The 26,258-nt window shown below is 54.3% G+C and overlaps 1 protein-coding gene and 2 non-coding genes across 10 annotated transcripts; 1 reads left to right on the top strand and 2 right to left on the bottom strand.

The window, feature by feature from the left end:
• Positions 1–263: 263 nt before the first annotated feature.
• On the bottom strand, positions 264–13,817 carry LOC133210450 (sodium/nucleoside cotransporter 2-like). 8 transcript variants are annotated; one of them, XM_061349827.1, is made up of 18 exons: positions 13,588–13,816; positions 11,114–11,240; positions 10,943–11,040; positions 10,420–10,559; positions 9,812–10,001; positions 9,306–9,447; positions 8,114–8,227; positions 7,629–7,706; positions 7,185–7,265; positions 6,780–6,860; positions 6,515–6,640; positions 3,042–3,172; positions 2,665–2,833; positions 2,273–2,470; positions 1,767–1,848; positions 1,183–1,281; positions 682–793; positions 264–589 (listed from the first exon to the last, which is right to left on the bottom strand). In XM_061349827.1, exons 2-18 carry the CDS (start codon positions 11,177–11,179, stop codon positions 466–468), a joined length of 2,031 nt encoding a protein of 676 aa, XP_061205811.1. In that variant the 5' UTR covers positions 11,180–11,240; positions 13,588–13,816; the 3' UTR covers positions 264–465. The 8 variants fall into 8 exon arrangements, with proteins under 8 accessions (XP_061205811.1, XP_061205810.1, XP_061205814.1 ...); XM_061349826.1 differs by having other exon boundaries at positions 11,111–11,240; positions 13,588–13,815; XM_061349830.1 differs by having other exon boundaries at positions 10,420–10,511; positions 13,588–13,815.
• A 413-nt stretch (positions 13,818–14,230) lies between these two features.
• Positions 14,231–14,302, top strand: TRNAH-GUG (transfer RNA histidin (anticodon GUG)). The gene has a single exon. It is a non-coding gene; the product is annotated as a tRNA-His (tRNA).
• A 298-nt stretch (positions 14,303–14,600) lies between these two features.
• TRNAH-GUG (transfer RNA histidin (anticodon GUG)) lies at positions 14,601–14,672 on the bottom strand. The gene has a single exon. It is a non-coding gene; the product is annotated as a tRNA-His (tRNA).
• Positions 14,673–26,258: the final 11,586 nt, after the last annotated feature.

The raw sequence follows: 26,258 nt of genomic DNA, 5'->3' as shown, positions 1-26,258 counted from the left end.
ACACGGCAGGATGGGGTAGCTTTGTGCTTGAGGGAGGAAAATGTCACCAAGTAATGGTTTTTACTTTCATCCACACCCTGCAGGAGAGAAGAGGGTGGCTGGGCCAGACCTGAAAGCTGAGGTGCAACATGGCAGAGGCTCAGCTTCTGACAGCTGCAGCAAAAGCTGGCTGTGGCAGTTGCAGCGTGCAGCCTGAGCAAAGCACCTCATGCTGTGTGGGACAGCCACGGTCCAGGGCCAGAGTGGGGTTGAGGGCAAGTACATGGGGATTTCCATGATTTATTTGGGAGCAGTTCCCTTGTGTCTGCGGGCTAGCACCTAAGGGTGCTGGTTGCAGGGTGCACGCAGCTGTCAATCATCACTGGGGCAGAGGAGACCAAAATTGCAGGTTTCTGATGGGGCACTTCTTAGGCTTGGGGCCAGACTTTGCAGATGCTGGTGTTCCCAGGCCGTGTTTGCGTGTTTCTAGGTTGTCCCCTCGCAGGTAGTGTGGTTGTAGTGCCCACAGCACTGTGTCAGGCACCGCATGCCCTCTGCCTGGCCGGCCCAGACTCCTGTGAAGGAGAGCGTCCCATTGTCAAGCACCGAGCTGGAAAGAGAGAAGCATGGTCAGGATGAGGTGCTGGCCACCACCTGGGTCTCTGGGCAGGACCGTATGGCTCTGGGGCCCTTCACACCCACCTGGCAAAGAGCTGCTTGCAGCAGGTATACATGGCGTAGCTGGTAGAGCTGAAGTTGGCAGTGCTGAGGAAGGTCACGCAGTCACCCACCTCTGTTGGCACATGAAGGAGGCCTGGGGGACAAAGTCTCCTGGTTGGGGCTCTTGAGGGACCTTGCATGCACATCCCACACCCCGACCCTGCTCCCCAGTCCCATACCCTCATCCTACGCTTGCTTGCAGATCCTGTACCTGGGACCGTGCATGCACTCTCTCACCTCACCCCCAAGACTCTTGCAGCAGTGATCCCAGGGAACTCCTTGCAGTGCCCCAGAAGCTGTCCTTGAAATATCCCTAGCCCAAATGAGGCTGAAGGGCCCCAGCACAGCTGCTGTGCGGCCCCTGCAAAGGGTTTGGAGGCTCTGGCAGAGCCATCAGGAGGACATGCATACCTGCACATACATTTATAGGTCTTTGCCTGTCCTCAGTTCATTCTGGCCCACTGGCAGTAGGCAGGGACTTACCTGCCAGGCAGGCATTGAGCATGGAGACACATGTGCCAGTGAGTAGGGCTCGCAGCACGATGGCTGCCAAGTCACCCTTGCGCTGGGGAACCATGGAGGCTGCAGGGACAAAGCAGAGACTGGGGTGAGTGAAGTCCTTGCTCTGGCCCCACCCCAGGCTGGGAAAAGGTAGGGATGTGTCCTAGGTCCCTAGCTGGCTCTGTCACATAACTGCCCTGCCCACCTCAACTGCTGGCATCTGGGTGACACGGCAGTCACAGCCAGCACCCAGCACACTGTCTGCCCACTCTGCACCCGTGAGTGATCAACCAGAGCACTTGATGCTCTCAACACTGGAGTCTCTGCTCTTTGCCCCATGGCTTGGCTGGCCCCTGGGCTTGTGGGACACGCACATGCTTTTGCCCATGGCTGCAGTGCAAAATCATCCCTAATCACCTCATGCAAATCCTGTTTCTTATCTCTGTGCTGGCAGAGACTGAACATGGAGGGTTGAGGGCAGCAAATTCTGTCTGCCCCAGTTGAGTCCTTGGTCCCAGGATTGCCCTACGTCATTGCCAGGCACCCAGGACCTGGGCCACACTCACCCAGACCTCCCAGCATGATCCCAATGGAGCTGAGGTTGGCAAATCCACAGAGTGCAAAGGTGGTGATGTTCTCGGCTCGCTCCTGGAGGGCACAGCAGGAGGGAACAGTCATCTCTGCCCAGGAGCAGCCCCAGAGCTGTCATTCCCAACCCAGACAGACATGATGGAGGTAAGTCCCCCATCCCAGTCCTTTCTCCTTCAGCTAATTTTGGGAGCAAGAATGCAGATATTAGGCAGCCTGCCCCTGGGAGAGGCTGGGCTGGGGGAACAGGAGGCCCTCTTGAACCATGATCTGCCCCACCAAGGAGCAGGATAAATGGGAAAGAGCTTCACTGACTCCTTAGGATGACCCCATACCCAGCAGTTAGTGAACATCCACATCTAGTTGACCATAAGTGCCCTCCCACCCCAACAGCCATCCTCCTGCCTGACCAGCCATGTCCCATGCCCCATTTCATCTGGTTCCGTCCTGCCCTGTGCCTGGCAAGGTGGGAGCTGCCCCTCACAGATATCCACTGCTTCCGGCTCCCATCCCACTCCTCCAGACCCGACAGACGTTTTTTCTTGTATGTGGCCAGCTGCTGGTATGCCACAAACTCATTCAGGAAGATCTTCATCCCCAAGAGCTCGGCCACCAGCGGAGAGTCTGCCCAGTCTGCCCCCATAAGAAAGGCCACAGGCATGAGGACGTAGGAACAGATAACCTGGGAAAAGGATCCCAGAAAGGAACAACTCAGAGCTGACCACCTGCACAGCCCCAGGCCTGGGGCAGACACCCGCTGTCGGCATTTGCAAAACACCCAACAAGGGTCTCAGCAGCCTACTGAGGCAAAGGTGGGGATGGGTGGGGGATGTAGGATCTGGTAGCCCAGATGATGGGGCTGCATCTTGGGGATACCTGGAAGGAGAGCCCTTCGATGTCTACCATCTCCCCAAACCAGCGCAGAGCAGCATTGATGAACTCCAGCACCGCCAAGAAAGCAATGAGGTTGGCTGCAATGTTGGCTACGAGCCCTACGGAGGCTGCAGCCCCATTGCTTGCAGCTTCCAGGATGTTCTGCTCTTCTCTGGATGGAAAAAAAACAACCCCCAATTGGCTCTTGCAGCCAAGCATTCTCTGTGCAAAGTCAGCTCCCAGTCCATGGATGTCAGCACACCACAGGCTCTCCCAACCTCAGGCTGCCTGGAATGTCCACTTGTGCCCCCCATTTGCCCCCATGGCTTCCCCACACTGGCAGGATGCATGCAGCCCCACTCCACCATCCTCACACTCACCCCTTGGCGAGGCGGATGCTTGCTTTGCCCTTGAACTTGGACTCTTCCACTTCAGGGTAGACGAGTTTGGACATGGCAAGGGCGCAGGGCGCAGCCATCACGGAAGCTGCTATCAGTGATGCTGCATCTATCTATAATATGCAGACTGTGGGCTTAGGCAACTCTATACAAGGCTGTGCCCCAAGACATGCCACCCCAGGGAACCCTAGCACATTGCTGGTATCAGCAGTCTGGGCTTCTCAGGATAGGAGAATTGTCTGTTTCCCATGTAAGCTGGCCATGGCATGTAGGGCAGCTCACCTGGATGGAGGCATTGGTGGAACTGAAGTGATCTTGGCCTTGAAGGTGTAAATTCTCCTGCTCTTTGACCTAACCATAATCGTCCTTGCCCCTTCCTCATCCCTTTCTATCATTATGTGCAACACTGCAAACTGCTTCCTCCTGACAAAGGGCCACGTTCACAGTTTCACACCTCCCCTGCCTGCCAAATGGCAATGTCTCATTTCTCTGACCTTTTATCCTTATTAGTAGACTAATTAATATTTAAATAGCAGGATCTCAGCCAGCAGATCGAGGGCAAGGTTTATTCCTCACTACAGAGCACTGATGACCAGAAGAAGTGTGACCAGCAGGTCAAAGGAGGTGATCCTGCCCCTCTGCTGTGTAACCCACTTGGAACACTGTGTGCAGTTCTGGTGTCCTCAACGTAAGAAGGACATGGAGCTGCTTGCTGTGTAGCAAGTCCGGAGGAGGACACAAGGATGACCAAGGGCTGGAGCACCTCCTGTATGGAGACAGGCTGAGAATCACAGAATCATTAGTGTTGGAAGGGCCTTCTGGAGATCATTTGGTCCAACCCCCTGCCAAGGCAGGTCCACACAGACCAGGTCACACAGGAGCATGTCCAGGTGGGTTTGGTATATCTCCAGAGACAGACTCCACAACCCCCCTGGGCAGCCTGTGACAGTGCTCTGCCACCTGCAATGGAACAAAGTTCTTCCTTGTGTTGAGGTGAAACTTGTTGTGTTTTAGTTCATGGCCATTGCTCCTGATCCTGTCGCTGGGCACCCCTGGAAAGAGTCCAGCACCATCCTTCTGGCACCTGTGTTTGAGGCATTGATCTGCACTGATGAGTTCCCCTCTCAGTCTGCTCTTCTCCAGACTAACCAGGCCCAGCTCTTGCAATCTCCCCTCATAAGAGAGATGCTGCAGACCCCTGAGCATCCCTGTGGCCTCTCCTGGACCCTCCCCAGTAGCTCCTTGTCTTTCTTGTGCTGAGGAGCCCACCACTGGACACAGTACTCCAGGTGTGGCCTCACCAGGGTTGAGTAGAGGGGGAGGAATCACCTCCCTCGACTGCTGCCACACTTCTGGTGCACCCCAGGATACTCTTGTCCCTCCTGGCTCAAGGGCACACTGCTGCTCATGGTCAACTTATCATCTACCAACATTCCCAGGTCCTTCTCAGCTGAACTGCTCTAGTAGGTCAGCCCCAGCCTCTGCTGGTACTTGGGGTTCTTCCTCCTCAGGTACAGGACCCTGCACTTGCCCTTGCTGAACCTCAACGGGTTTCTCTCCACCCAATTCTCCAGCCTATGGAGGCCCTGCTGAATGGCAGCACGGCTTCAGGTGTATCAGCCATTCCCTTAGCTTTGTATCATCAGCAAACTTGCTGAGGGTACTCCAGCCCTTCATCCAGGTCACTGATAAGCAAGTTGAACAAGAGCAGACCCAGTACTGCTCCCTGGGGACAACCACTCAACTACAGGCCTCCAGCTGGATTCTATTCCACTGATCACGCTGATCACAACCCTTTGAACTCTGCCATTCAGCCAGTTCTCAATCAACCTCACTGTTCATTAATCTAACCCACATTTCCTAAGCTTACCTATGAGAGTATTATGGGATACAGTGTCAAAAGCCTTGCTGAAGTCAAGGTAGATGACACACACTGCTCTCCCCTCATCAACTCATTTTGTTATGTCATCACAGAAGGTTATTAGATTGGTTAGGCAAGATTTACCCTTGGTGAATCCATGCTGACTACTCCTGGTGACCTTCTGTTCTACATGCTTGGTGATGACTCCAGAATGACCCATTCCATCACATTTGCAGGGATGGAGGTGAGTCTGACTGGCTGGTAGTTTCCCATCTCCTCCCTCTTGCCCTCCTGTAGATGGGAGTGCCATTGGCCTTGTTCCAGTCATTGGGCACCTCTCCCATTCTCCATGATTTTTCAAAGATGATGGGTGCAGCTCCCTCAGCGGGAGGGTGCATCCCATCAGGGCCCATGGATTTAGAGGTGTTAAGTCTGTCTAACCTATCCCTAACCCAACTCTCTACGATCAGGGGAAGTCTTCCTTTCTCTGGCCTTCTGAAAGCTGGGGCTGTTCAGCCTGGAGATGAGCAGCTGTGTGGAGACCTCAGAGCAGCATTTCAGCCTGAAGGAGGCTTGCAAGAATGCTGGAGAGGGACTCTTCATTAAGGGCTGTAGCAATAGGACAAGGGGTGATGGGTTTAAGCTGAAACAGGGAAAGTTCAGGTTAGATATAAGGAAGAAGTTCTTTACTGTGAGGATGGTCAGGCCCTGGCACAGGTTGCCCAAAGAAGTGGTAAATGCCCCATCCCTGGCAGTATTCAAGGCCAGACTGGACAGAGCCTTGGGCAACATGGTCTAGTGTGAGGTGTCCCTGCCCATGGCAAGGACCTTGGAACTAGGTGATCTTAACATCCTTTCCAACCCAAACCATTCTATGATTCTGTGAGGCCACATCTGTACACCATTTCCATGGCTGAGACGCTCATGAACTGGAGAGGGCATCCCTGGGTGGGTTAGGGCACAGGACCACCAAGACCATGCTGGAGGAGTGAGGCTTGTTCACCTGAGAGAAAAGAGGGCTGGGGGGTTGTAGTAGCTGTTCCCAACTACTTAAAAGAAGGGGTGGTGGGAAGATGCTGCTCAGAGATACCCAGGGAAAGAGTGAGAATCAGTGTCACAGTTTCAGTGGGAAATTCCAGTTGCATATATGGGAAAAGTATTCTCCACAAACAAGGCTCCTGTGAGTCCTCACTTCAGGGAGGTGAGGGGGGACCTCCTTCCATGGGATGTTCATCACCAACCTGGACAAGGTTCGAGCAACCCCGTGGGCTTTGTCGTCGCATCATTTGGATACAAGGGTGGATCAGAGATCCCCCATAGGGTCCTTCTAAGGTAAATTATCCCATGATTCAGTAAGATCTCCCCTGCTCACTGTGCAAGGACACGCAATGAGGGTCCCACAGCAGTGCCTCCTACCTGGCAGGGCTCAGGGTTCTGGCCAGACCAACAGAGGTGAGGCTGAACATCCGGCTTATGGAAGGGAACCATGGGGCACCTTCTGGGGGTCTTCTCTCACCCACAAGTCCAGGGCAGTTTTTGTGTGTAAGGACCCCATGGCAGGGAGTATAGGGCACACATCTGCTTATACACTCACCCCAAAGGATATGTAGGCACCCATCACACTGCCTGCAATTGTAGAAAAGCCACCAGTCATCACAGTGTGGATTTCTGAACGGGTCATGTCTGCAAGGTATGGGCGGATGAGCAGCGGAGCTTCGGTCTGCAAGAGAGAAAGCCGTGTTGTCCTTGAGACAGGGACATGCGGGGCTATAGGTCTCCTGGAAAGGGAGAAGACCCTTCCTCCAGGGCAGGCTCAGCTGCAAGGGCTGAGGAGCTGGATCTCTTGCCCAGGACCTTACCTGTCCCACAAAAATGTTCCCTGCCACACTCAGGGTCTCAGTGGAAGTGGTGCCCATTGAGACCTGAAGGATCCAGGAGATCTGGGGAAAGACAAGGACGCCATGTTTCCAAAGACTCCTAGCACCCTGCCACCCACCCCATGAAGCAGGGCCCTCAGGCTGCACACAGGTGGTCTTGGGAAGTGGCCACAGACCAGGTAGCAACATCAACTCCGGGGATGGACTTTCTCAGGAGGACGTGCAAGAAAGACAGGGGTTGTGTCTATTCTTTTAGGCAGAACAAATCACCTCAGATTAGTACTGTGCCAGTTTTCCTGAAACATCCCTCAAGCTGGTCACAGTTGTCAGAGAACCCACCAGGTTCTCCCTTCCACCACCATCCCAGAGTCAGGTGAGAGGCCCTACCTTGACAATGAGCCACTGCATGATGCCAAGGTAGTAGAGGATGGACATCACACAACTGAAGAAAACAACAATGGGCAGAGTCTGTAGGCAAGACACCAGGGGCATAGGGTTAAAGGAGAGCTGAGCAACACATCTAAGTACACTTGGGGACCAAGCCCTTTTGACCCATGAAATGGGCATGGCAAGGTACTGCATAGCCAGCCCTCACTATTGGGATGCCACAACTTTGGGCTGGCAGCTGGGACAGGGGACCAGTGCAAATCCCTTATGGCACTGAGGAGGTCCATGAAAGTTTACAAAGCTGGGGGAGACCCATGTTTGAGCTGGTTGAGCTCTGCAGTAAACATGGCTGTGTTCAGCTCCATGCTCTTCAGGATCCAGCAAGGCAGCCAGACCAGAAGAGAACCAGGCTCGGCCTCCCTATAGCCCATACCCCAAGCTGACCTGAAAGGCGAAGACTTCTTCAATGAGCGTGTTCCCAAAGACAAAGCTGGAGCCAGCTGTGGTGTAGCCTAGGAAGAACTGCAGTAGAGAAGTTACGTGAGAGGAGGGAGATCTCCATTAGCTCTCTCCCTGACATCTCACATCTACCTAGCAGGAGTCTGTCTCCCCCAGCCCCATAGCTCAATTCACCACCACACCAGATAATGATCTGCTGAAACCTAAGCTGTGGATACTGGTGGGCTGTCTCCAAGTGCTGGGGCACAGCAGCAGCCTGCACAGGAGACTGCACCAGAGGATCCTGGCTGCTGCAGAGAACCAGGAAATAGCTGGCTTTTCTCCAGTCCCCAACAAAAAGGCTTCTAAGTGTGCAGTCCCTGCAGCTTCCCCACCCCATGCCACCCTCTGCTCTTCTTGCAGATCCTTGCACCCCAAGGGGGGGCTACATGGAAGGCACAAGCATGGGGTGGTGTGAGCACATGCAGTACCTGGATCTGGTCACCCAGCCACTGGAAAGCTTGGATGCCAGGGGTTGTTCGGAGGATGAAAAGTCCAAATATGAACTCCAAGCCAAGACCCCAAGAAACAGCTCTCCAGGACACCTGGGGACCAAGAGCAGAACAGGGACTGAGATGTTAGTGAAGCCTACAGACTTCCATTTCTTAGCTTCCTGTCCCTTTGACAGCTGCATATGGCAAAAACCTGCATGAACATCACGGGGATACTAATAAAGAAATTGGAACAGTAATCCACAAAGAGAGTTTGGGTTTAGAGGAAGATGAGTTGGTGGGACTCAGAAACTGGCTGGTGGAACATAATCTGCCAGGCTTACCCAGGAGGAGAAGGGCACGGAGACCTGACGGTTTGACAGCTAGTACAGACCTGCTGGATCAAAACTTGCTGTTCGTTACTCCTTTGGAGGCAGCAGATTGCCCCGAACACCGAAGCAGGGTGGTTTGGAAACCACTGGGACTTCAGTCACTTCTGCCCGAGTCACCTGAAGCTCTGGCCCACCCTCCACCCACAGGCATTTGAAATTCAGGCATGAGTCTAGTGCTGGGTCTCTGCCTCTGACCCAGCTATGAGAAACATGATGGAAAACGCAATAGAGGCACCATGAAGGAGCACGGTGATGAGCAGTGGGAAAGAGCAGTGGGTGGCTTTGGGGCTGGTTCCATCCACCCAGCTTAGCTCCCCATGCTGATCCAGCTCTCCCTAGGAGCCCTGCTGGATTCTGCTTCCTCCAGTGATGGGCCATAAGGGGATGCCAGTGGGAGAGAAGCACATTGTCACGAGGATGGAGCACATTTGTCACGAGGATGGAGCCAGGCTCTTCTCAGTGGCAAACAATGAAAGGACAAGGGGAAATGGGTACAAACTGGAACACAAGAGGTTCCACTTAAACCTGAGAAGAAACTTCTTCTCAGTGAGGGTGACGGAACACTGGAACAGCCTGCCCAGGGAGGTTGTGGAGTCTCCTTCTCTGGAGACATTCAAAACCCGCCTGGACACGTTCCTGTGTAACCTTATCTAGGTGTTCCTGCTCCAGCAGGGGGATTGGACTAGATGATCTTTTGAGGTCCCTTCCAATCTCTAACGTACTGTGATACTTTCTTCCCAGTACTGGGAGGCCACATGCTGTGAGAGCACCAATGGGCAAGAAAGATCTGAAGCACATACTGCGCTGTGGTGCTTGGAGCAGGCAAACAGGAACAGCACCAGGAAGCAGAAGCCAGCCAGTGAGATGAGTTGCTCTGGATTTCTGGCAGTGTCCAAAGCCAGCCATATGATCAGGCCTCCCAGGAGGGCCACCCACGGCAGCCTGCAAAGGAAATTCCCAGACCATCACAGAGAGGATGTCCCCATGGGGAGAGAAGCTCATGAAGGGCAGATGCTAACTGTGTGGGAGGTGCCACTGTGAGGTCCATGCATCTGAAGAAACCTGGGGCTTGAACACAAATGGGGCTATGAACAGCCATCATGCTGCTGAGGTAGAGTAGCAGGATGTTTCTGCCATGGCTTTTAAGTGGTTCCCGGGCTGGGCCATTCCTCATCATTCATGAGGTGCTTGCACAGGACTAGGGCATCTGTCCAGAGCCACCGGCTGCTGGTTGTGTTGGCAGGGCAGCCATGGGAGAGGGGACCTGGTACTGGGAGGGATCTGGCCCTGCCTTTTCCTGACTCACCATTTCAGCCACAGCCAGGACTTTTTGAAGCATTTCCAAATGGGGCTGAGAAGCAGCAGCACCTTTGCCCCACAGTGCTTCTTGAAGAGGCTCCAGCAGATGAAGAAGACAACCACAGCAGTCATCACAACCAACGGAAGGGCTCGCTGGAAGTTGAGCCAGCAGGCCGCAATAAAGTAGCACAGATAGGCTGGAGAAGGCACATTGGAGGTCAGAAATATCAGGCCCATAAGATCATGGATTCATAACACTAACCAGGGCCAACAATGGGGTTAGTTTCCTTGAGGCTCCCATCTGTGCACAAGGAGGACTTAGGGAACACCAACCCAGAAGATGGGCTCACTGGTGACAGCACCTCAGCTGTCTATAGGCACATAGAGCAACCAGAACAGGCATAGCAAACCCTTTGGGTAGGCGGATAAAGAGAAGGCGGATAGTGAGGAGCAGGTAGCTCTCCTGGATGGGAGTGGTGACCGAGGAGAGGGCAGGCCATGGGGTGAGAGCAGATACAACCTCTACATGGGTGGCCATGCCCAGTTCTTGGAGGCTGGGGACATGGCCAGCCAAAGGGATGTGGAGGTGGGGTCTCAGCACTGGGAAGTCCTCACCTACTCCAAGGAGCGCCAGGACGACCCTTCTCAACACCTTGGCATAAGCCTTGCAGAGGCGCTTTGCCTTGCAAGCCGGCTGCACAGCCTTCCTGGGGAGAGTCACATGGCAGAGACTTGAGAGGAACAGAAGATGGATCCTGAAGGTGAACCCAGCCCAACTCAATGGAGCCAGGTCATAACTAGAGGGTGCTTGCGGCAGCAGCATGGTTGGTAGGTGTGCCATGGCCTCCAGCAGCCCTATTGCCTGCTCCCAGGAGGAGTGAGCTGGCCAGCTGTGGCAAGGGAGACCCCACCACACAAACACCACCCTGGGCACAATGAGTGGAGGTTTCTGCTGGGTGGCTGCACTGCTGACTGCACACTGAAAAGCCATATGGAGTCGTCAGTCACTATCCCTGCTATGTGGTTAATACCACCCTGCTCTGCTCTGTCATCAGGGGAATCACTGGCCCAAGGGCTGCAGACTTGCTATGACCACTGAAAACACCCTACACAGATGCATCTCCAGGGATTATCCTACCTGCAGTAGGAGGAGAATCTCCCTTCCCCTTCGCCTCTCCTCTCCTCTTTGGTTTCACCACATGAACCATCACATCCCTCACAGAGTCTGTCCTCCCCCTGGAAAACATCATTAGCTGGAGCACCCTGAGCAGCTCCTGTACCACAGGTAGGGGAAAGGAGGACTTACCACGGAGCTGAAAGCTGGGTTATCTGAGCCCTTTCCAAGGTTGTCCAGGGTTATCTGGTTTTCTTCCATCTCCAGAACTGCAGCAAATTCAATGCATTAGAGAAATAGCACTGCAGGGGAACAATGCTGGCTAGGAAGAGAAAGATAGGATCACCTCTGGAAGCGTGCATGCCCAACGCTGATTTCGAGTTCCAGGTCCCCAGGAGGAAAACACCCTTTGCAGTAGAGATTTGTAGTAGTTTCTGCACCAGCACATCAAGGGACCATCCCATAGGATCCTCAAGCTGTGGGGAGGGAATACTGACTCCCTTGTTCTCCTCTCTTGGAAGGTTTGCTCTTCCATGTCTCCAAGGAATTACAGGAGAGGACTAGGTGCAGCAGGAAGAGCTGGTAGTGCCCCTCCAAGATAGTGGTAGTGGCCACCAGCCTTTGCAACAACCCTTCCAGTGAGGTTCTGCAAGAAATAAATCTTGCTGCATCCTCACTGGGTGCAACTGAGTAACATCATAGAACCCCAGACTGGTTTGGGTTGGAGGCACCTTAAAGCTCATCCAGTTCAACCTCTGGCACAGGCAGGGACCCCTTCCACTGGAGCAGCTTGCTCCAAGCCCCTGTGTCCAACCTGGCCTTGAACACTGCCAGGGATGGGGCAGCCACAGCTTCTCTGGGCACCCTGTGCCAGCGCCTCAGCACCCTCACAGAGAAGAGCTTCTGCCTTACATCTAACCTAAATCTCCTGTTTCAGTTTGAACCCATCACCCCTTGTCCTGTCACTACAGTCCCTGATGAAGAGTCCCTCCCCAGCATCCCTGTAGGCCCCCTTCAGACACTGGAAGCTGCTCTGAGGTCTCCAAGCAGCTTCTCTTCTCCAGGCTGAGCAGCCCCAACTTTCTCAGTCTGTCTCCATACAGGAGGTGCTCCAGCCCCTGAGCATCCTTGTGGCCTCCTCTGGACTTGCTGCAACAGCTCCATGTCCTTCTTACGTTGAGGACACCAGAATTCCACCAGGGCACATGTCCTCACTTCCACCTTCTATAAGCTTCTTTTTTTCTTCTGAGTTTGACCCCCTGCCCTCTAGGGCTTTATCCCATGGAACCTTACTGAGCAGGCTCCTCACGAGGCCAAAGTCTGCTCTCTTGAAGTTCAGGGCAGTGAGCTTGCTGCGTGCCCTTCCCACTGCCCTGAGGATCTCAAATGGAATAAGGAAGAAGGAGAAGAAAGACTAGGACCAAGGGTAAGGAAGGATAAGGATAAGGATGAAGATAAGGAATGGTAAGGACAAGGAAGAAGGTCTTTTCATGTTTGTAACTAATACAGTGCAGCAGGAATGGGGAGGAGTAAGTGGCAGTTTGCATGGGGACTGGTCCTTGAGGAGAGTTATACAGGGAGAACTAGTCCAGCACAGGCAGAAGAACCAGTGTCATGCCAGGGCAGGAACTCTTGGAGCATACCACCTGGGCTCCCTCCAGGTTCCTCTACCTGAAGAAAGATGAGGGAAGAGCAAACAGGCTGCAGAGAAGGTAGCAATCGACTGTGGAATCATTTGTGTGTGAAGACAGAGGAAGTAAGGAGTTGTCCTTGCTTTGAAGGAGAGCCACAGAGGTCTGCATGGAGAAGGTGAAGGCAGCATCATCAGCTGCTTCCTCCAGTGTGAAAATTAGTGTCACTGAAGGGACTGTCCCAGCCCTGAATGCAACGAATGGAGGTGAGTTTTGGAGAACATCCCCCTCAGCTTGGGACCTCACAACAGCTCAAGGTAGCGGTTGGTTCCATGGGGAGCACTGAGGCATGCTGGCCCCCAGCATGTCCCCCAGCTGCTAATGAGGCTGATGGCTCCTCAGCAGCAGGGCAGGATCCAAGGCCATGGTAGGAACCCAGGACCCCAGACCAGGGCCTCCAGCACTCCCAGTATCCCCCAGGGCTCAGGGACACCTCACCAGGACCCTGGCAGGGAACAAGAGGACCCCTCTTTCCAGGCCCACAATTTCAGGAACACCCAGAGATCCCTCTGGGCTCAGTGACCCTGCCGGCACCCCCAGTGCTCAGTGACTCCCCCAAGAACCCCAAGGCTCCTGGCTCTCTCCATCCCTCCCAGGCTCAGTGCCCTCCACGCTGATGCCACCACTGTGGCCCCCCAATGCCACTTCCTCCCCCCCCCAGTGGCTCAGCTGGCTTCTGTTCTGGTGAAGCCTCTTAACGCTGCCATCCACTTAAGGAGTGGGGCCACATGAACAGGCAACCAGTGGGGCAGCAGGTGGGTGCCCCCCATGCCCCCACACCTCGCATCCTTACCCCCACAGCCTCATCATGCCATATGGTCACATGCCCTTCTGCCGTCCCCGCTGCCTCCCTGCACCCCATGCCCTCACACCTCCTTTGTCCTCCTGCCCCATGCCTTCATGCACCCCATGGTCTAACACCTGCCCCTAGCCCTATGGCTACTGCCACCCCGGCACCCGCCGCGCTCCTGTGCTCACCTGCCAGCCACACTGGCCACACAGTGCCTGTCCCCACACCCGGTTACCGATTAACAGCTCGGTCCAAAGAGCTGGGCTGGGCACACTGGGGCTGAGGCTGCCCCAGCTCCTCCCAGGTCCTACACCCGAGTGCCCACAAGGGCCTGGGCGGGACCCCAGCGGGGTGGCCTTGCCGTCCAGAAGAGGCTGCGCTGGGTACTTTCACCCCCAGGTACCCAGCCTTTACTCGACTCTGAGAAATGCTTCCCAGGAAAAGAGTCAGCCACAGGCAGACTCCAAAGCTGCGGTGGTGGGAACTGGTATCTCCCAGTCCTGCACAGCAGGCGACGGAAGACAGGTGGAATCTTTGCCTGCTGGCGTGCGCTGGAAACAGTTTTTCCGCGCGGGATGGGGGGAGCCGAGGTTTCCCTGCCCGGGGAGCGGTGAGGTGATACGGGGCAGCAGGGTTCGGTTAGGAGGACGTTGGTCTGGCTTCGGTGTATAACGAGGGCGCTCAGGGCTGCCCGCGCCCGTCACCGCAGTGGTGACACGGAGCAGACCCCGAAGCGCAGCGGGTGTCAGCCGCATGTACATAGTTCACATGCTCCGCGCCATCAGCACTAAGCTGCCTGGGCACAGCACAAAGCCGCAGCCCCGGTAGCGCGCCGTGATCGTATAGTGGTTAGTACTCTGCGTTGTGGCCGCAGCAACCTCGGTTCGAATCCGAGTCACGGCATCGCTTCGGCGGTACCACGGCAAAGGGGCTTCTGCTTTTTCCTTTGGGCCCCGACGACCGGATTCATCATTTTCTTCTTCCACGTAGTGCCAATATTTCGCTGTTTAGGTTTTTTTGGGTTCCTGGCGGGGCGGGGCGGGGCGCTGTGCTCTGCTGCCCAGCCCGGGGCTTTGTAAGGCGGCGGGGGGAGAGGTAACAGCGCACGGAAAGCTAAAAGAATATATAAAACCAATACAGATGAAGCCATGGGGCACAACAGCAAAACAGCAGCCCTTATGCCGTGGTACCGCCGAAACGATGCCGTGACTCGGATTCGAACCGAGGTTGCTGCGGCCACAACGCAGAGTACTAACCACTATACGATCACGGCGCGCTACCGGGGCTCCGCTGTAACCGCCTCCCGAAAGAGCCCTTAGCGCTGATGGCATGGAGCACGTGACCGGAGGTGCACGGGGTGGCCGGCGCCCCGCCCCCGTCACGCGGGGTCTCCATAGCGACGCGCGGTGCCTGGCGGGTGGCCCCCACTGGGCCGCGCGGGGTTCGCCCCAGCCCGTTCAGCCCTGCCCGAGCGCGGCCTTGCTGCGCCCTAGCCCGGCCCGTGACCATGGCCCTCCCCACGCCCTTCACCCTGGCCTGGCCCCAGCCCGAAACCCAACCCTGTGTCTCATACTGACCCTCACCTTACCGCGGTTTTAACCCTCTCTAACCCCATTCCTAACCCTAACTCCCCTCCTCTGGCCTTGACTCAACTGCAGACTGTGATCCTGACCACGTCCCTGCTTCCAGCCATATCCTTCAGCTCTTGCCCCGACCCTTCCTTCAACCTGTTTGTTACCCCAGCTCTCACCATGTCCCAGCCCCAGCTGTATTCCCACCTCTCACCACTCTGCGTGTTTCTCTGGGAATAGTTTCTCTTTGCTGCAGCATTTACTTGTGAGGGTGCTGAGGCGCTGGCACAGGGTGCCCAGAGAAGCTGTGGCTGCCCCATCCCTGGCAGTGCTCAAGGCCAGGTTGGACACAGGGGCTTGGAGCAAGCTGCTCCAGTGGAAGGGGTCCCTGCCCGTGGCAGGGGTTGGAGCTGGAGGAGCTTTAAGGTCCCTTCCAACCCAAACCAGACTGGGATTCTATAATTAACAGCTGGGCACACCAGGGCAGTGTCTACAGATGAAGTGGAAAATGAGGGGCTAATGATGAAGTTGACTTTGTGACCCAAAACAGTGGCAGGTATCAGTCTATGCAGTGGTTCCTGTTTCTTCCTGGTGAAACACACATTAATAGTAAATGACTGTTTGCTGTCACTTCTGTTGCTGATTTTTACAGTGCTCCAGGTATTGAAGGGGCTGTTACTTTTCACAGCTATGCAAAGAATTCACAACACCTGGGATCAAAAGCATTTATTTATTTCAAGTATTTTTAGAGCAATCAGGGCACTTCAAGGCACTGGGATGGCCCAGGTGACTCACATACCTCTGTGGTGCCGCACGGGAAAAGGCAGTCACAGAACCCTCTGCTCCTGCTGCACAGAGAGCTCATCACTTGGCATCATCTACAGGCACCTCTGGAGTTTTGTTTGCATGTGTGAGTGTGCTGGAAGAGGTGGAAGTCTGACACCATGCTGCCCATGCTGGGCAGGTCTATGTCCCTGCACCGTATCTGTCCCTTTTTATCTGCTGCAGCTGGTGAATCCTAAATCTTATGAGTCTCCCTGAGACTCGGTACAAGCCAGTGGAAGTCCCTGTACACTTTGGTTACTCCATGAAGTAATGACCCCTGCCATCTTGATCATCTCCTCTTGCTTGTATCCAACCCAAAAGAGTTCAGAGTGGTGGAGGCAGACAGAACAGCCTTTTGTGTTTCCCTTTCTCTATGCCCACCTTGTTCTTCCCTCAGCCTCTTTACTGATGACTTGCCCTTGTCACTGTTGTGCAGGCTGGTCCCTCAGCAATGGTGGGAACCTTTGCAGTGGGAGATGCTCTCCACAAACCAAACCTAACTGATCAGGAGGTGGTGAAGGAGAGGCTCTTTGATGGTATCTGCATGACCTGGGCATCCACATGAGTTTTTGGTACTGCCCTCCCACCCCAGTGCTGGCCTTCTCCCTCCATTTTCTGCCCTCCAAGGATCCCGGTCTGTCTCTCCCATAGTGCTGCAGGGACACTGCTCTTACTCCTCTGTGTCCTGACACTATCTGTGTCCTCATGATGGAACTGAAGTGGGTGCAGTGCCCCTGTTAACAGATACACATGTCTCCTATATCCAGAGAGTTTAACAGCATCACCAGCACCTTGGCTGCACTGTGGAGAGAGATCTGACCACTCAGACATCTGCAGGACAGGGGCTGCTGAGCCATAGAGGTGGAGTCATTACAATCTCTGAATCTCAAGGTATAACCTTGTGGAGGGACAGTCCTTTTGCTGCCCTGTGCCTGGTTGAGGTGATTTCCTCCACACTGGGCTGGTGGTGTCACAGTGCCACTGAGCTAGGCTGTGTCACTGGTGAAAAGATGAGCCCAGCTCCATGCTGGCCTGTTCTCACACATAGTCTTGGACAACTGCTGCAGATGTGGGTCAGCACAGCTGTGGTGGCGAAGAAGCACCCAAGGGAGAAGGTGGGATGGTTTGGAGATGTGGACCACCACTGCAGGATGTGCTGCCCATGCCTGCTGGCGATGGAGAACCTAGTGACACATGCAGTGACCAGGGGATTCCTCCTTGGGCACTTGCATGGACAGACAGAGTGGAACCCCTAAGTTTGGTGTCCACAATGGTCTTGATCCTGGTTCCCAACCTGGCTTGGTGCAGAGCTCACATTTGCGTGGTGTGTGCTGGGTGCTGCTCACATGGTGTGCATGGTGCAGGGAGAAGGCAGTGGGGCTCGTGCTTGGGATGCTCAGCAGACTTTTCTGCTGGCAAGATAACAATGATCTCAACTGCTGAACAGGCGTGACTGAGATAAACGCTGTAGCGATAAAGAGGGGTTGGCCAAACATGGAAGTGAGCATGGAGGCGGTGAGTGGACATGGAGATAAGCAGCAGGGGCCTGGCTGGTGCAGAAGATGAGGAATTAAGCTGATGCCACCCATCACTTGTGGTGGTGGCCCCGTCCCAGCACAGCTTCTTACCTAAGGGCTGTCTTCCCCAGGAGGACTCGGATATGACCACTCCCAGTGAAATCATGCCAGGTTGTCAGGGCCCCAACAGTCCACTGCTGTGTGATTTTGTTCACAGCTGCTGCCAGTCTGACCCACAGGGTCAGGACCATGCCAAGAGATGAGCTTGTGGGGGCTTTGGGGGATCCTCTGCCTGCTAGCTGACCTGATGTCCTAAGGTTCTGCTCAGCATCTGGGTGGGATGGCTGCACCAGGCAGGTCCCTCGGCTTTTCCCACCCTCCTCTGTCCCTCAGAGGAGGCATTTCTTCAAGCCCTCTGATGCCCGTGGGTTGCACTCAGTGGGACTTTAAAGATGCCTGCAATGTCGAAATGCCCGTGCAGCCAGAGAGAGAGTGCTGCTGGGCCCAGATGTTGTCATTCTGTGGCACAAACATAAATCTTCCGGCTGGCACAGGAACAAGAGTAATTCATCTCTGCATGGCTGTCTCAGGTGCTGTGCAACTTCAGTGGCCTCTCCAGCTGCACCCTCACTGGGGCAGTCCGTGGCCACCTCTCCTGGTCTCAGTGAGGCAGACGGAAAGCAGAACGATCTCCATGGCCTCCTCTTTTGGTCTCATATCCTGAAAACAGCTTCAGGAGTGGCACTGGTGCACAGAAAGGCAGGACAGATGCCTGTCTTGCAAGGTGCACAAGGTGCTCTGTGTTTTACTGGTGATAGGAAACAGCGCACTGACTCAAGCCAGCACTGCCATCTTTGGATATTCTGAGGCCATAAATTTGTCTTACAGTTTGCTCTGCTGCTGAAAGCCTGCCGTCCTTCCTAAGCAAATTGGAGTGACTTCATTCCATCTAGCACAGTATCCCATGTTCCCATACCCACAGGCACTGACAGGCCAGTGCAGAATGCTGGAGCAAGATGAGGCCAGGGAAGTGTCCTGGGGCTGGGATAATTCTGGAGGTGAAAGTTTAGGTGGGATTTGGGAGTGAAGGGTAGCACATCTGAGCTGGAAGACAGTTGCAAGCAATCTGGCATGGTTCTCTCCCCACCATTCACCTCCCCATCATCTTCTAGCTCATGAGACATGCACCAAGGCCTGAAGGAGAAGGACTGAAGTATTTCTTGACATGAATGTTCATACGTGATGCTCTTGAAAGACTTTATGAACCCATAACAGTGCATGAGATGGTCCTAGTTCTTCTAAAGCCCAAGCTTCAAAGGACATTTTCCAGTGTGCCAGTGCTATGTGGGGCAGGCAGAAAGGCTACAACAGACTGATTTTCTGCTTGGTTATGTTTTTGGATCCCCTTGCCCAGCTCCAGTGTTTAGAGATCAAGGAAAATGGCCCCAAAAATGTATGGAGAGAGATTCATCAAAGCTGTCCTGTCTGACCTCCAAGGAGCACAAAGCCTGGAGCAGCCTCTTGAGCCCTTTCCTTTCTGGTCCAGCACCCAGCTGAAGATGGGATGTGATAAAAGTGTCCCAGGAGAGAGTCAGCCACCCTGAAGCCCCACATAAATGCTGCCACATGTTTGTGTGAGTTCTGCTTCATTTCAGCTGCCAGCACAAGCTCTCCCTCTGCCTTTGCACCATGACTGAGAGTCTCCTCCTGCAGCAGGGATTTATAGCCTGTGCACAACCACCTCTTAACCCAGCTTTGTGATGCTGAGGAGGCAGAAAACAAGCAGTCTGCCTGGCCCTCACCTTTCCATGTCTGGCACTCCCATCTAAATTCACCTTAATTTTCAGCCTTCCAGCCCTTTCAAAGACATGGGGATGGGTTGGTGGCAAAACCAACCACTTGTTTCCATCTGCATGGGAGGAATGGCCCCTGTTTTGCTCTTGTCCCATACCCATCTTCCTGATGGTCGATGACAGGCCTATTAAGAGATATAAAGGGGATGCCAGGGGCAGTTCACACTCCCTAGGCAATGTAAAGCCAGTGAGTGTCTGGACAAGGACTCAGCTGTGTGAGCATGGCCATTGCAGCTGGATTAATCAAACCCACCATTAACTCTCTCCTGGGGTGCACAGCTTCCCTGCCAGCCCCAGAGCACAGGCCTCCAACTGTCACGTCGCTCTGATTGAGCTGCAAATGTTCCAGCTCCTTAGTTTGCTCTGCCTCAGATCGATGAATGCAGGCAGCTCCAATCAATTTCACTTTACCACTTACTATAGAGTTCAGATCCATGCTCTCCCAGCTGGTCGTTTCTTTGTTTGTTCAAAGGAGAAATTCAGGCATCTTATCCCACTTGGACACTGCTGTGCCCTTGCAGGGTCAAGCTCCCTGGTAGGGGCAAATAATACCCCCATGGATGGAGATGTTTCTCCATGCCCTCCCCATCGGAGGGACAGCAATGAAGGGGCTGAATCTGTGCTACGGCTGGAGCCCTGAAAGTGTGGAAGAGTGTGGCAGAGTGTGGAAGCAGGTAGCCATGAGGTTTGCATGGTGTAATACAGCTGTTGCCACCAAGCCAGCATCTGTCATGAGGTTTCCCTGCCACCAGCCTGATTTTGCTGTGGCAATACTGAGGGCAGGTGTAAAGAGTCCTTCAGCTTGGCTGCCCTGTCCCCACAGGCACCAACTATGGCTCCAGGTCTCCAGGGCTTGAGCCCATGCAAAACATTTTAATGGAAAAATATCAAAACAAAAAACCAAACAAAACCCCAACCAAACAAAAAAATCCTCAAAAGCAATCAATCAATCAATCAAACAAACAAACAAAAAACCAACACAAAAACCAAACCAAACCAAAAAACCCCACAACACACCAGCAAAGATTTTACATAGTGGCTGTTTGGAAATTGCCCTCAAACTCGTACCTGCATTTGTCAGTGAAAGATGTGTTTCTCACCCTCTGGTGTCAGTCCTGAAGTAATTTTTTTCTCCTATCTGTCACCCAGCTCTCTTGCTGGCTTGTTTCCTGGGTTTGTGGAAATTGAGCTCCCCACAGCTTTCCACACCTCGTTATGTGTTAATGAAATAACAGATCACACCAGAGAGCAGTTATGATGCTCAGGGTCATGGATGTGCAGAGAGGGCTGTCAGCCCTGAGAGCAGAGGAAGAAAAGGCGCTCAGCACGGGTGAGGCAATGACCGATGTATCTGGCTTCAAGCTGGCAGATGTCTGTCAGCAAGCTGTCATTTTTTCTTTTGGTCAGCGTGGGTTCAGTTATATTACCAACTGCATCATAATTTCTTTTGACAGAAAAGTTGGGGAACTGCAGAAAGTGTCTGCAACAATTTGCTTGATGTGGTAAATATACATGCTTCATGCATATCCCTCATGTCTGGACAGACAGGGTCCAAATGGCCTGAACACACCTACAAACCCTGGGTCTGCATTGTGTGTGAATGTTGACGCAGAACTATCCTAGTTTGTGATGCTTGGGAGGAGCCACATGTCACATCGTATGTGGGACCTGGTGTGGACCATGTTCTTCCAGGTTCCTCCTCACTTTTCCCCAACTTACCACCTGTCTTTGGCCCTTGCTACCTCTGTGCAACATATTGCAGCAGGCTGGGGTGACAGGAGGCTGCAGAGCATCTTGTCCAGGACATCTCTTCAATGCTAGCCCTCTCTATAGTGCCTGGCAGCAAGCTGGGATGGATGGTCATGCTGTTTCCTTCTAGCCTGATGGGAGCTGGGATATCCGGAAGGCATGACTGAAGCTTGTAGGGTCCTATGTATTATGGAGCAACCAGTACGGAATGTACTTGGTGTGAGATGAGGGGCTGCTGGAAGAACAATGATTCTAGTCTGGGAATGGCTTGCCGAACGAAAACATGCTGACTGCATGATGTATCTGGGAGCACTATCCCCTTCCACATGGACAGCTGCTGTGGTGAGAATGGTCCATCTCACCCACTGCCCAGTCTTTGGTGGCCTCCTGGTGCCTATCTGTAGCAACATTTCCCCTTAACACAATTCCTGCCTCTAAATACTTGCAAGGCTCTTCCTGCCTTTCTGTATTTAGCGGTGCATGATGGATTCCTTTCTGTGGATTTGTTCAGTTTTGTTCCTAAACCACACAGCACCTGCAGTGGGCCATGGCAGGAGGGCTGCTCTGCACTGAGTCACCTCCTCATGTTTACCCCAAATCTACCAGTCTCTCTCTAACCTCCCCCTGCCACGCAGATCTCTGTCCTGTGACCCCAGTTGTTTCTTTTCCATGCCAAAGAGCTCTGATCCATCATGCACACCATGTGCAGAAGCCTTTGACCATCCTGTCTTCCTTCTCTGCTCATTTTCTGGATCTGCTGCTGCTCATTTTCTGGATCTGCTGTATTCTTGGGTTATGGGGCCCAGGACCACACACAGGCCAGGACTGACCTGGGAACAGTGGCACCCCTGCTGTTGCCTCTACCTTTTCCTACCCCCTCCTATCAGTTTTTAGAGAAAACCTTTGCAGGTTTGACCTTTGCTGAGTGCCAAGGAGATGTTTCCACGGACTGTCAGAGCTCCCAGTCTCAGCGCCCATCACTTTAAACATGAGGCAGGGTTTGGCTTTGCATATGTGTCACTTCCCTGACACCGGCTGTTGTTTCAGATCCTGAAAGGCCTGAAACATATAGTGTTCATCCAAAGAATCTAGAATAATTCAGTATTATTATCAGATTTTGTCACTTCTCTACTGACCTCATTCATCAAAGGATCTGCTTGGGGTAACGCAGGTGACCTCTCTCAGCTGGAATTCACTTCAAGAGAACTGTGTCACCTCTTCTCCAGTATGTCATATTTATCGATCTATCCTCTAACAATGCCAGTTTCCTACACCTTATGCCAATTTTTGTTCCTTTGCAGAGAACAGATGTGTCATTTATCAGGCTGGGACTCCCTGTCTGCCTCCGGGGAAGCAGTTTTGGTGCCACAGTTGCCACTTTCCAGTCCTCGTGTCCCCTGGTGTAGCCAGACCTCGGGAGAGGTTGGGGTGTCCCCCAGCAATGGTGACATCCTCCCAGTCCCTGCTGTGCTTCATAACAGGACTTAAGCAGGGTGCTCACAAGGAGGGAAGGGCCCAGAGTCACCACAGATATTTCTACGCTCCCGGAAATGGCTTCTATTTGGAGCTGTGGAAGAAGTACCTGGCGATCGATGGGGCTGCAGGTTTACCTGAAAGCCATGGGAGATGCTGGTGTCAGCATCTCCCGTGCTTGCAGCCAACCCAGTGCCTGACTCAAGTGACACATTGGCAAGTGTCAAATGCTAAATTCAGCCCCAACATCATTTGCAGGTGAATCATCTTTCAGCGCCTCCTCAAGAGCATGCAGGAGCAGAGACCTTCTCCTCTGAGTCACAAAAACCTGCTGCCTGGGGGATGCTAGGCTGTGTCCACACCACCCAGGGTTAAACTGGAGAGGAAGGTTTACCAAGACAACGTAGCCCGAGCCCTCCTAGGCCCAGGGAAGGACCTGTGTCCTGTTCTTGGCATGGCTGCCAAACAGGTCTCCTGTCCCCAGCTGTGGGTGAGCACAAGAAGCACTTGGGGTAGCTGAAGCAGGTCCTCACACCCAGAAGGACAGTGAGGTCCAAGGATGCACACAGCTCTCCACAGGGATGGCAGGAGCCCGGAAGACATTGCCTTGCTTTTTCTTCCTGGTGCGTGCTCCAACCTGCCTGGGAAGTGTTTAGCCAGGAGAGCTATTAGACAGCTATTGCTGTGTTTGCTAAGAGGAAGGGCCTTGCTGTGAGCTCCAGCCCAGAGACAATAGAGAAGAGCTCCTGGACCCTTTAGAGATGGAGAAGAGGGTGGAGGGAGAGCTCCTGGTGCAGAGGTCCATCCCCTGGTCCACGCAGGTCACTGCAGAAGGCTTCCTGTATCCCCTGTTCCTGCCGTCCCTAAGAGTGAGCCAAAAATCACTTCTGTGCAGCCATGGGTTGCTCTCCTGACTGAGGACTGTGTGCACAAGGGCTGCACCACCACTGTTCTCCCCCAGCGGCTTGTGGGCCACGGGCAGTGTGAGCAGCAGGCAGCCCTCAGGGCTGAGCATTGGCTGGGTGAGAAAGCAGCCGGAATGTGGAGTCTGGCATGCAATAGGCGCAGTGTGTGCTCCCTAATCCTCTCCCATCTGCCAGTCCTGCCCCGTGGCCCCTGCCAGGTCCTACACGAGCAATGCTGTGTGACAGCCATCTGTCACAGCCATCCAGTGGGTCTGCAGGTGGAGTAGCATTGCAGCCACAGTTGCAGTAGGGGGGTCAATCTCTGCATTGCAGGCATCAACCTGGGTCCCAAATTGCATCATATACAAGCAATTGGGGACTGGAGCGACACCAACTGCAGCATGAGACACAGATGGAACTTGGTTTCAGTGGTGTGAATACAGAAATCTGTCGGTGCTTCTTCAAACCTGAAATGAGCTGCTGTGAATGGAGGGATGTCACTAGTGTCTCATCACGACTGCAGACAAGCAGCACATGCCTGTACTGAGCCACACAGGGTGTAAGGAGCTCATCTGGTTTCCTTCTGGACTTCCCTTTAAAGCTGCCAGAGCACAAAGAAAAATCTACCCCAGCTGTGTTCTTTTCATCCTGCTGCCCCATGTTGCTGTGTGGCTGGTTCAGCCCAGGGGAAACCCATACCCAGGGGAAGCTCAAACCTGAGGGCTCAGGTGGGTCCAAGGATCTTATTAATGCTCCTCCAGGCTCTGCTGGAGCCTCAGGTAAGAAAGGGATGTTCCACGGGGTACAGATCAGAGAACAGGGCTGTGTTAGGCCAGGTGGCCACCTGCCAAAAAGGAATTTAGAAGAGAAACAGGCCCAGCAAACGGTGAGGAGGTGCTGGGGTCCTAGGTGGGCTCAGACCACAGACCTCCCAGCATGGCCCTGGTGCAGCTGCCTCCCCAAGGAGGCATCAGAGCAGTAGGAGAATGTGAGAGGATGGGGTGGGAAGGCAGCCCCTCTGCAATTCCTCTTGCATGGTAGTATTCCTTTTTTAAAAACCACCAGCACAGGCAGGTCCCTCCTGGGTCAGCTCTCAGGAGATGCTGAGAGTGTGTTTTCCAGGCCTGAGGATTTAACAAGAGCCATCTCCAACAGATGTTGCTGAACATCCTCCTTGGTTACTGACAGAGGGTGGAAGTGCTCTCAATCTCATGTGCCATTAGCCTTGCATCCTGCTTCCTTCCAAATGCCACACAGATTTATTGGGAAGCTCTGTCTTTTCTGCATTTTAATAACAATCTCATCATCCCCCTCTGCTGGGATTGAGGTCTGCTTTTAGATCTCAAACACTGCCTTGTATTCACTCTGTTCCTGGCAGACACTTTCTCTCCTGATGCATTTTGAGTCTTGCATTTCTTACGCTCTGAAATTTCCAGTTTTGGTTTCTTGGGGCCATGGCTGTCTTCTCCCTAGGAGGAAGCTCCCTTGACATTTGGTTGGACCTGGGAGATCTGGCTGGGTCCAGTGTGCACATAATAAATCCACACATCTGGAACTCAGTGAGCTCACTTGGCACGTGTTTGGCAGATGCCATGCCAGGCTGGTGCAGGAGGCTCAGATCCTCAGCAGCCCCATCCCAGCTCTTCTCCTGCACAGGGGCTGGAAGGAAGGGTGGTCACCATGGGAAGTTCTCTCTCCAGGCATCCCCTCCTCCCTGTGGCAGGCACCCCAACAGCCACATCCCGACATCTGTTTCCACAGTGGGGCAGGAGTCTGGCTCATGGTGTGAAGACAGGCAGGACCACACTGTGACATCTCTCCCCCCCTTCCTGGATACCTCTTCCTGGCTTCACCTCTGTGGTGGTCCTGCTTTCCGAGAATCCTGCCTCTGGCCCTGTCCCTTTCAGGTACGGCTGACCATGACCTTTGGGGGATTTGGCCTGTGCACAGTGCTGGGATCAGGTCTGGTGAATGGTGTGCACCCAGGAAGCAGTGTGGAGAATTCAGGGGCATAGGTCTAGAGCCAGGGCAGTGCACAGTGCCTGCTGGGGGTTAGGAGGACACAAGGAAACAGCTGGTCCTGGGTAGTGGGCACTGGTGGTGGCAGCTAGTGACAGGGTTACAGTCAGAACATTTGTAAGCGTGCTGTTTTCCCTATGATAGCCCTGGCCTCCGCTGCCATGCTCTGACATACTGCTTCCAATGCTACTTCCCTGGTCAGCATGATTATCACCACTGTCCCCTTATCAGCAAACCCAGCCCTGTCAGGGCTGTACCCCCGGTAATGTCCTCTGGCTCCTGTGCTGGCCCCGCATGTGCTGGGCCCCAGCCCTGCAGGCTTGCCCTGACGGCCCTGCGCACGCAGCCGTGGCTCAGCCTTCTTCCCAAGCACCTTCCCCTGCTTGTCCCTGCTCGATCCGGCCCCGCGCTGTTTTCGAGGAGGTCCGTGGTGCCAGCCTGGTGTTTTGGTGACTCTCTGGGATCGTCTGCTCCGCGGGTCCCGCACGGGGCTGGTTTCATGCACGCCTCCGAGGCAGTGGGTTTGCCATCGAGGGACCCCGTACTGCTCCGGCTCGTTAGCAGCATCCCCGGTGTCCCTCCTCCCGGTGTCTCTGCAGGCACCTTTCCTGCTCTCCCAGCGCCGAGCCATGCTCTGGAGGGGGCTGGCGGCGGCGGCATCACCCACGGCCGGGTCAGGCCCGTGGGCTCCGGTCTCCGCAGCAAGAGGGACGGGGGCCCGTGGGGGCCGGGTTCTCCCTCGGGGCCGGGGCGGGACGCGGAACCCCTGGGCCCAAGCCGAGCGCTAGCGACCTCCTGGGGAGCGCGGGTGGTCGGCCCAGAGCGCCCGGGAAGGCCGGGCCAGGCGAGGCGGTAGGCGGCCCTGGCGGCGGGGGTGCGGGGCGGGCCCCAAGGGAGGCGGGCCGCGCCGTTCCGGGCCAGGCAGCGGGGAGGCCGTGCCGGGCCGT

The sequence above is a fragment of the Neopsephotus bourkii genome, unplaced genomic scaffold (genome assembly GCF_033783945.1).
Source record: "Neopsephotus bourkii isolate Nb327-2 ecotype Australia unplaced genomic scaffold, CSIRO-AGI_Nbou_v1 NB_463, whole genome shotgun sequence".
Classification (NCBI taxonomy): Eukaryota; Metazoa; Chordata; class Aves; order Psittaciformes; family Psittacidae; genus Neopsephotus; species Neopsephotus bourkii.
The sequence above is the reverse complement of the archived record's forward strand: the minus strand, read 5'-3'. Positions and strand labels throughout refer to the sequence as shown.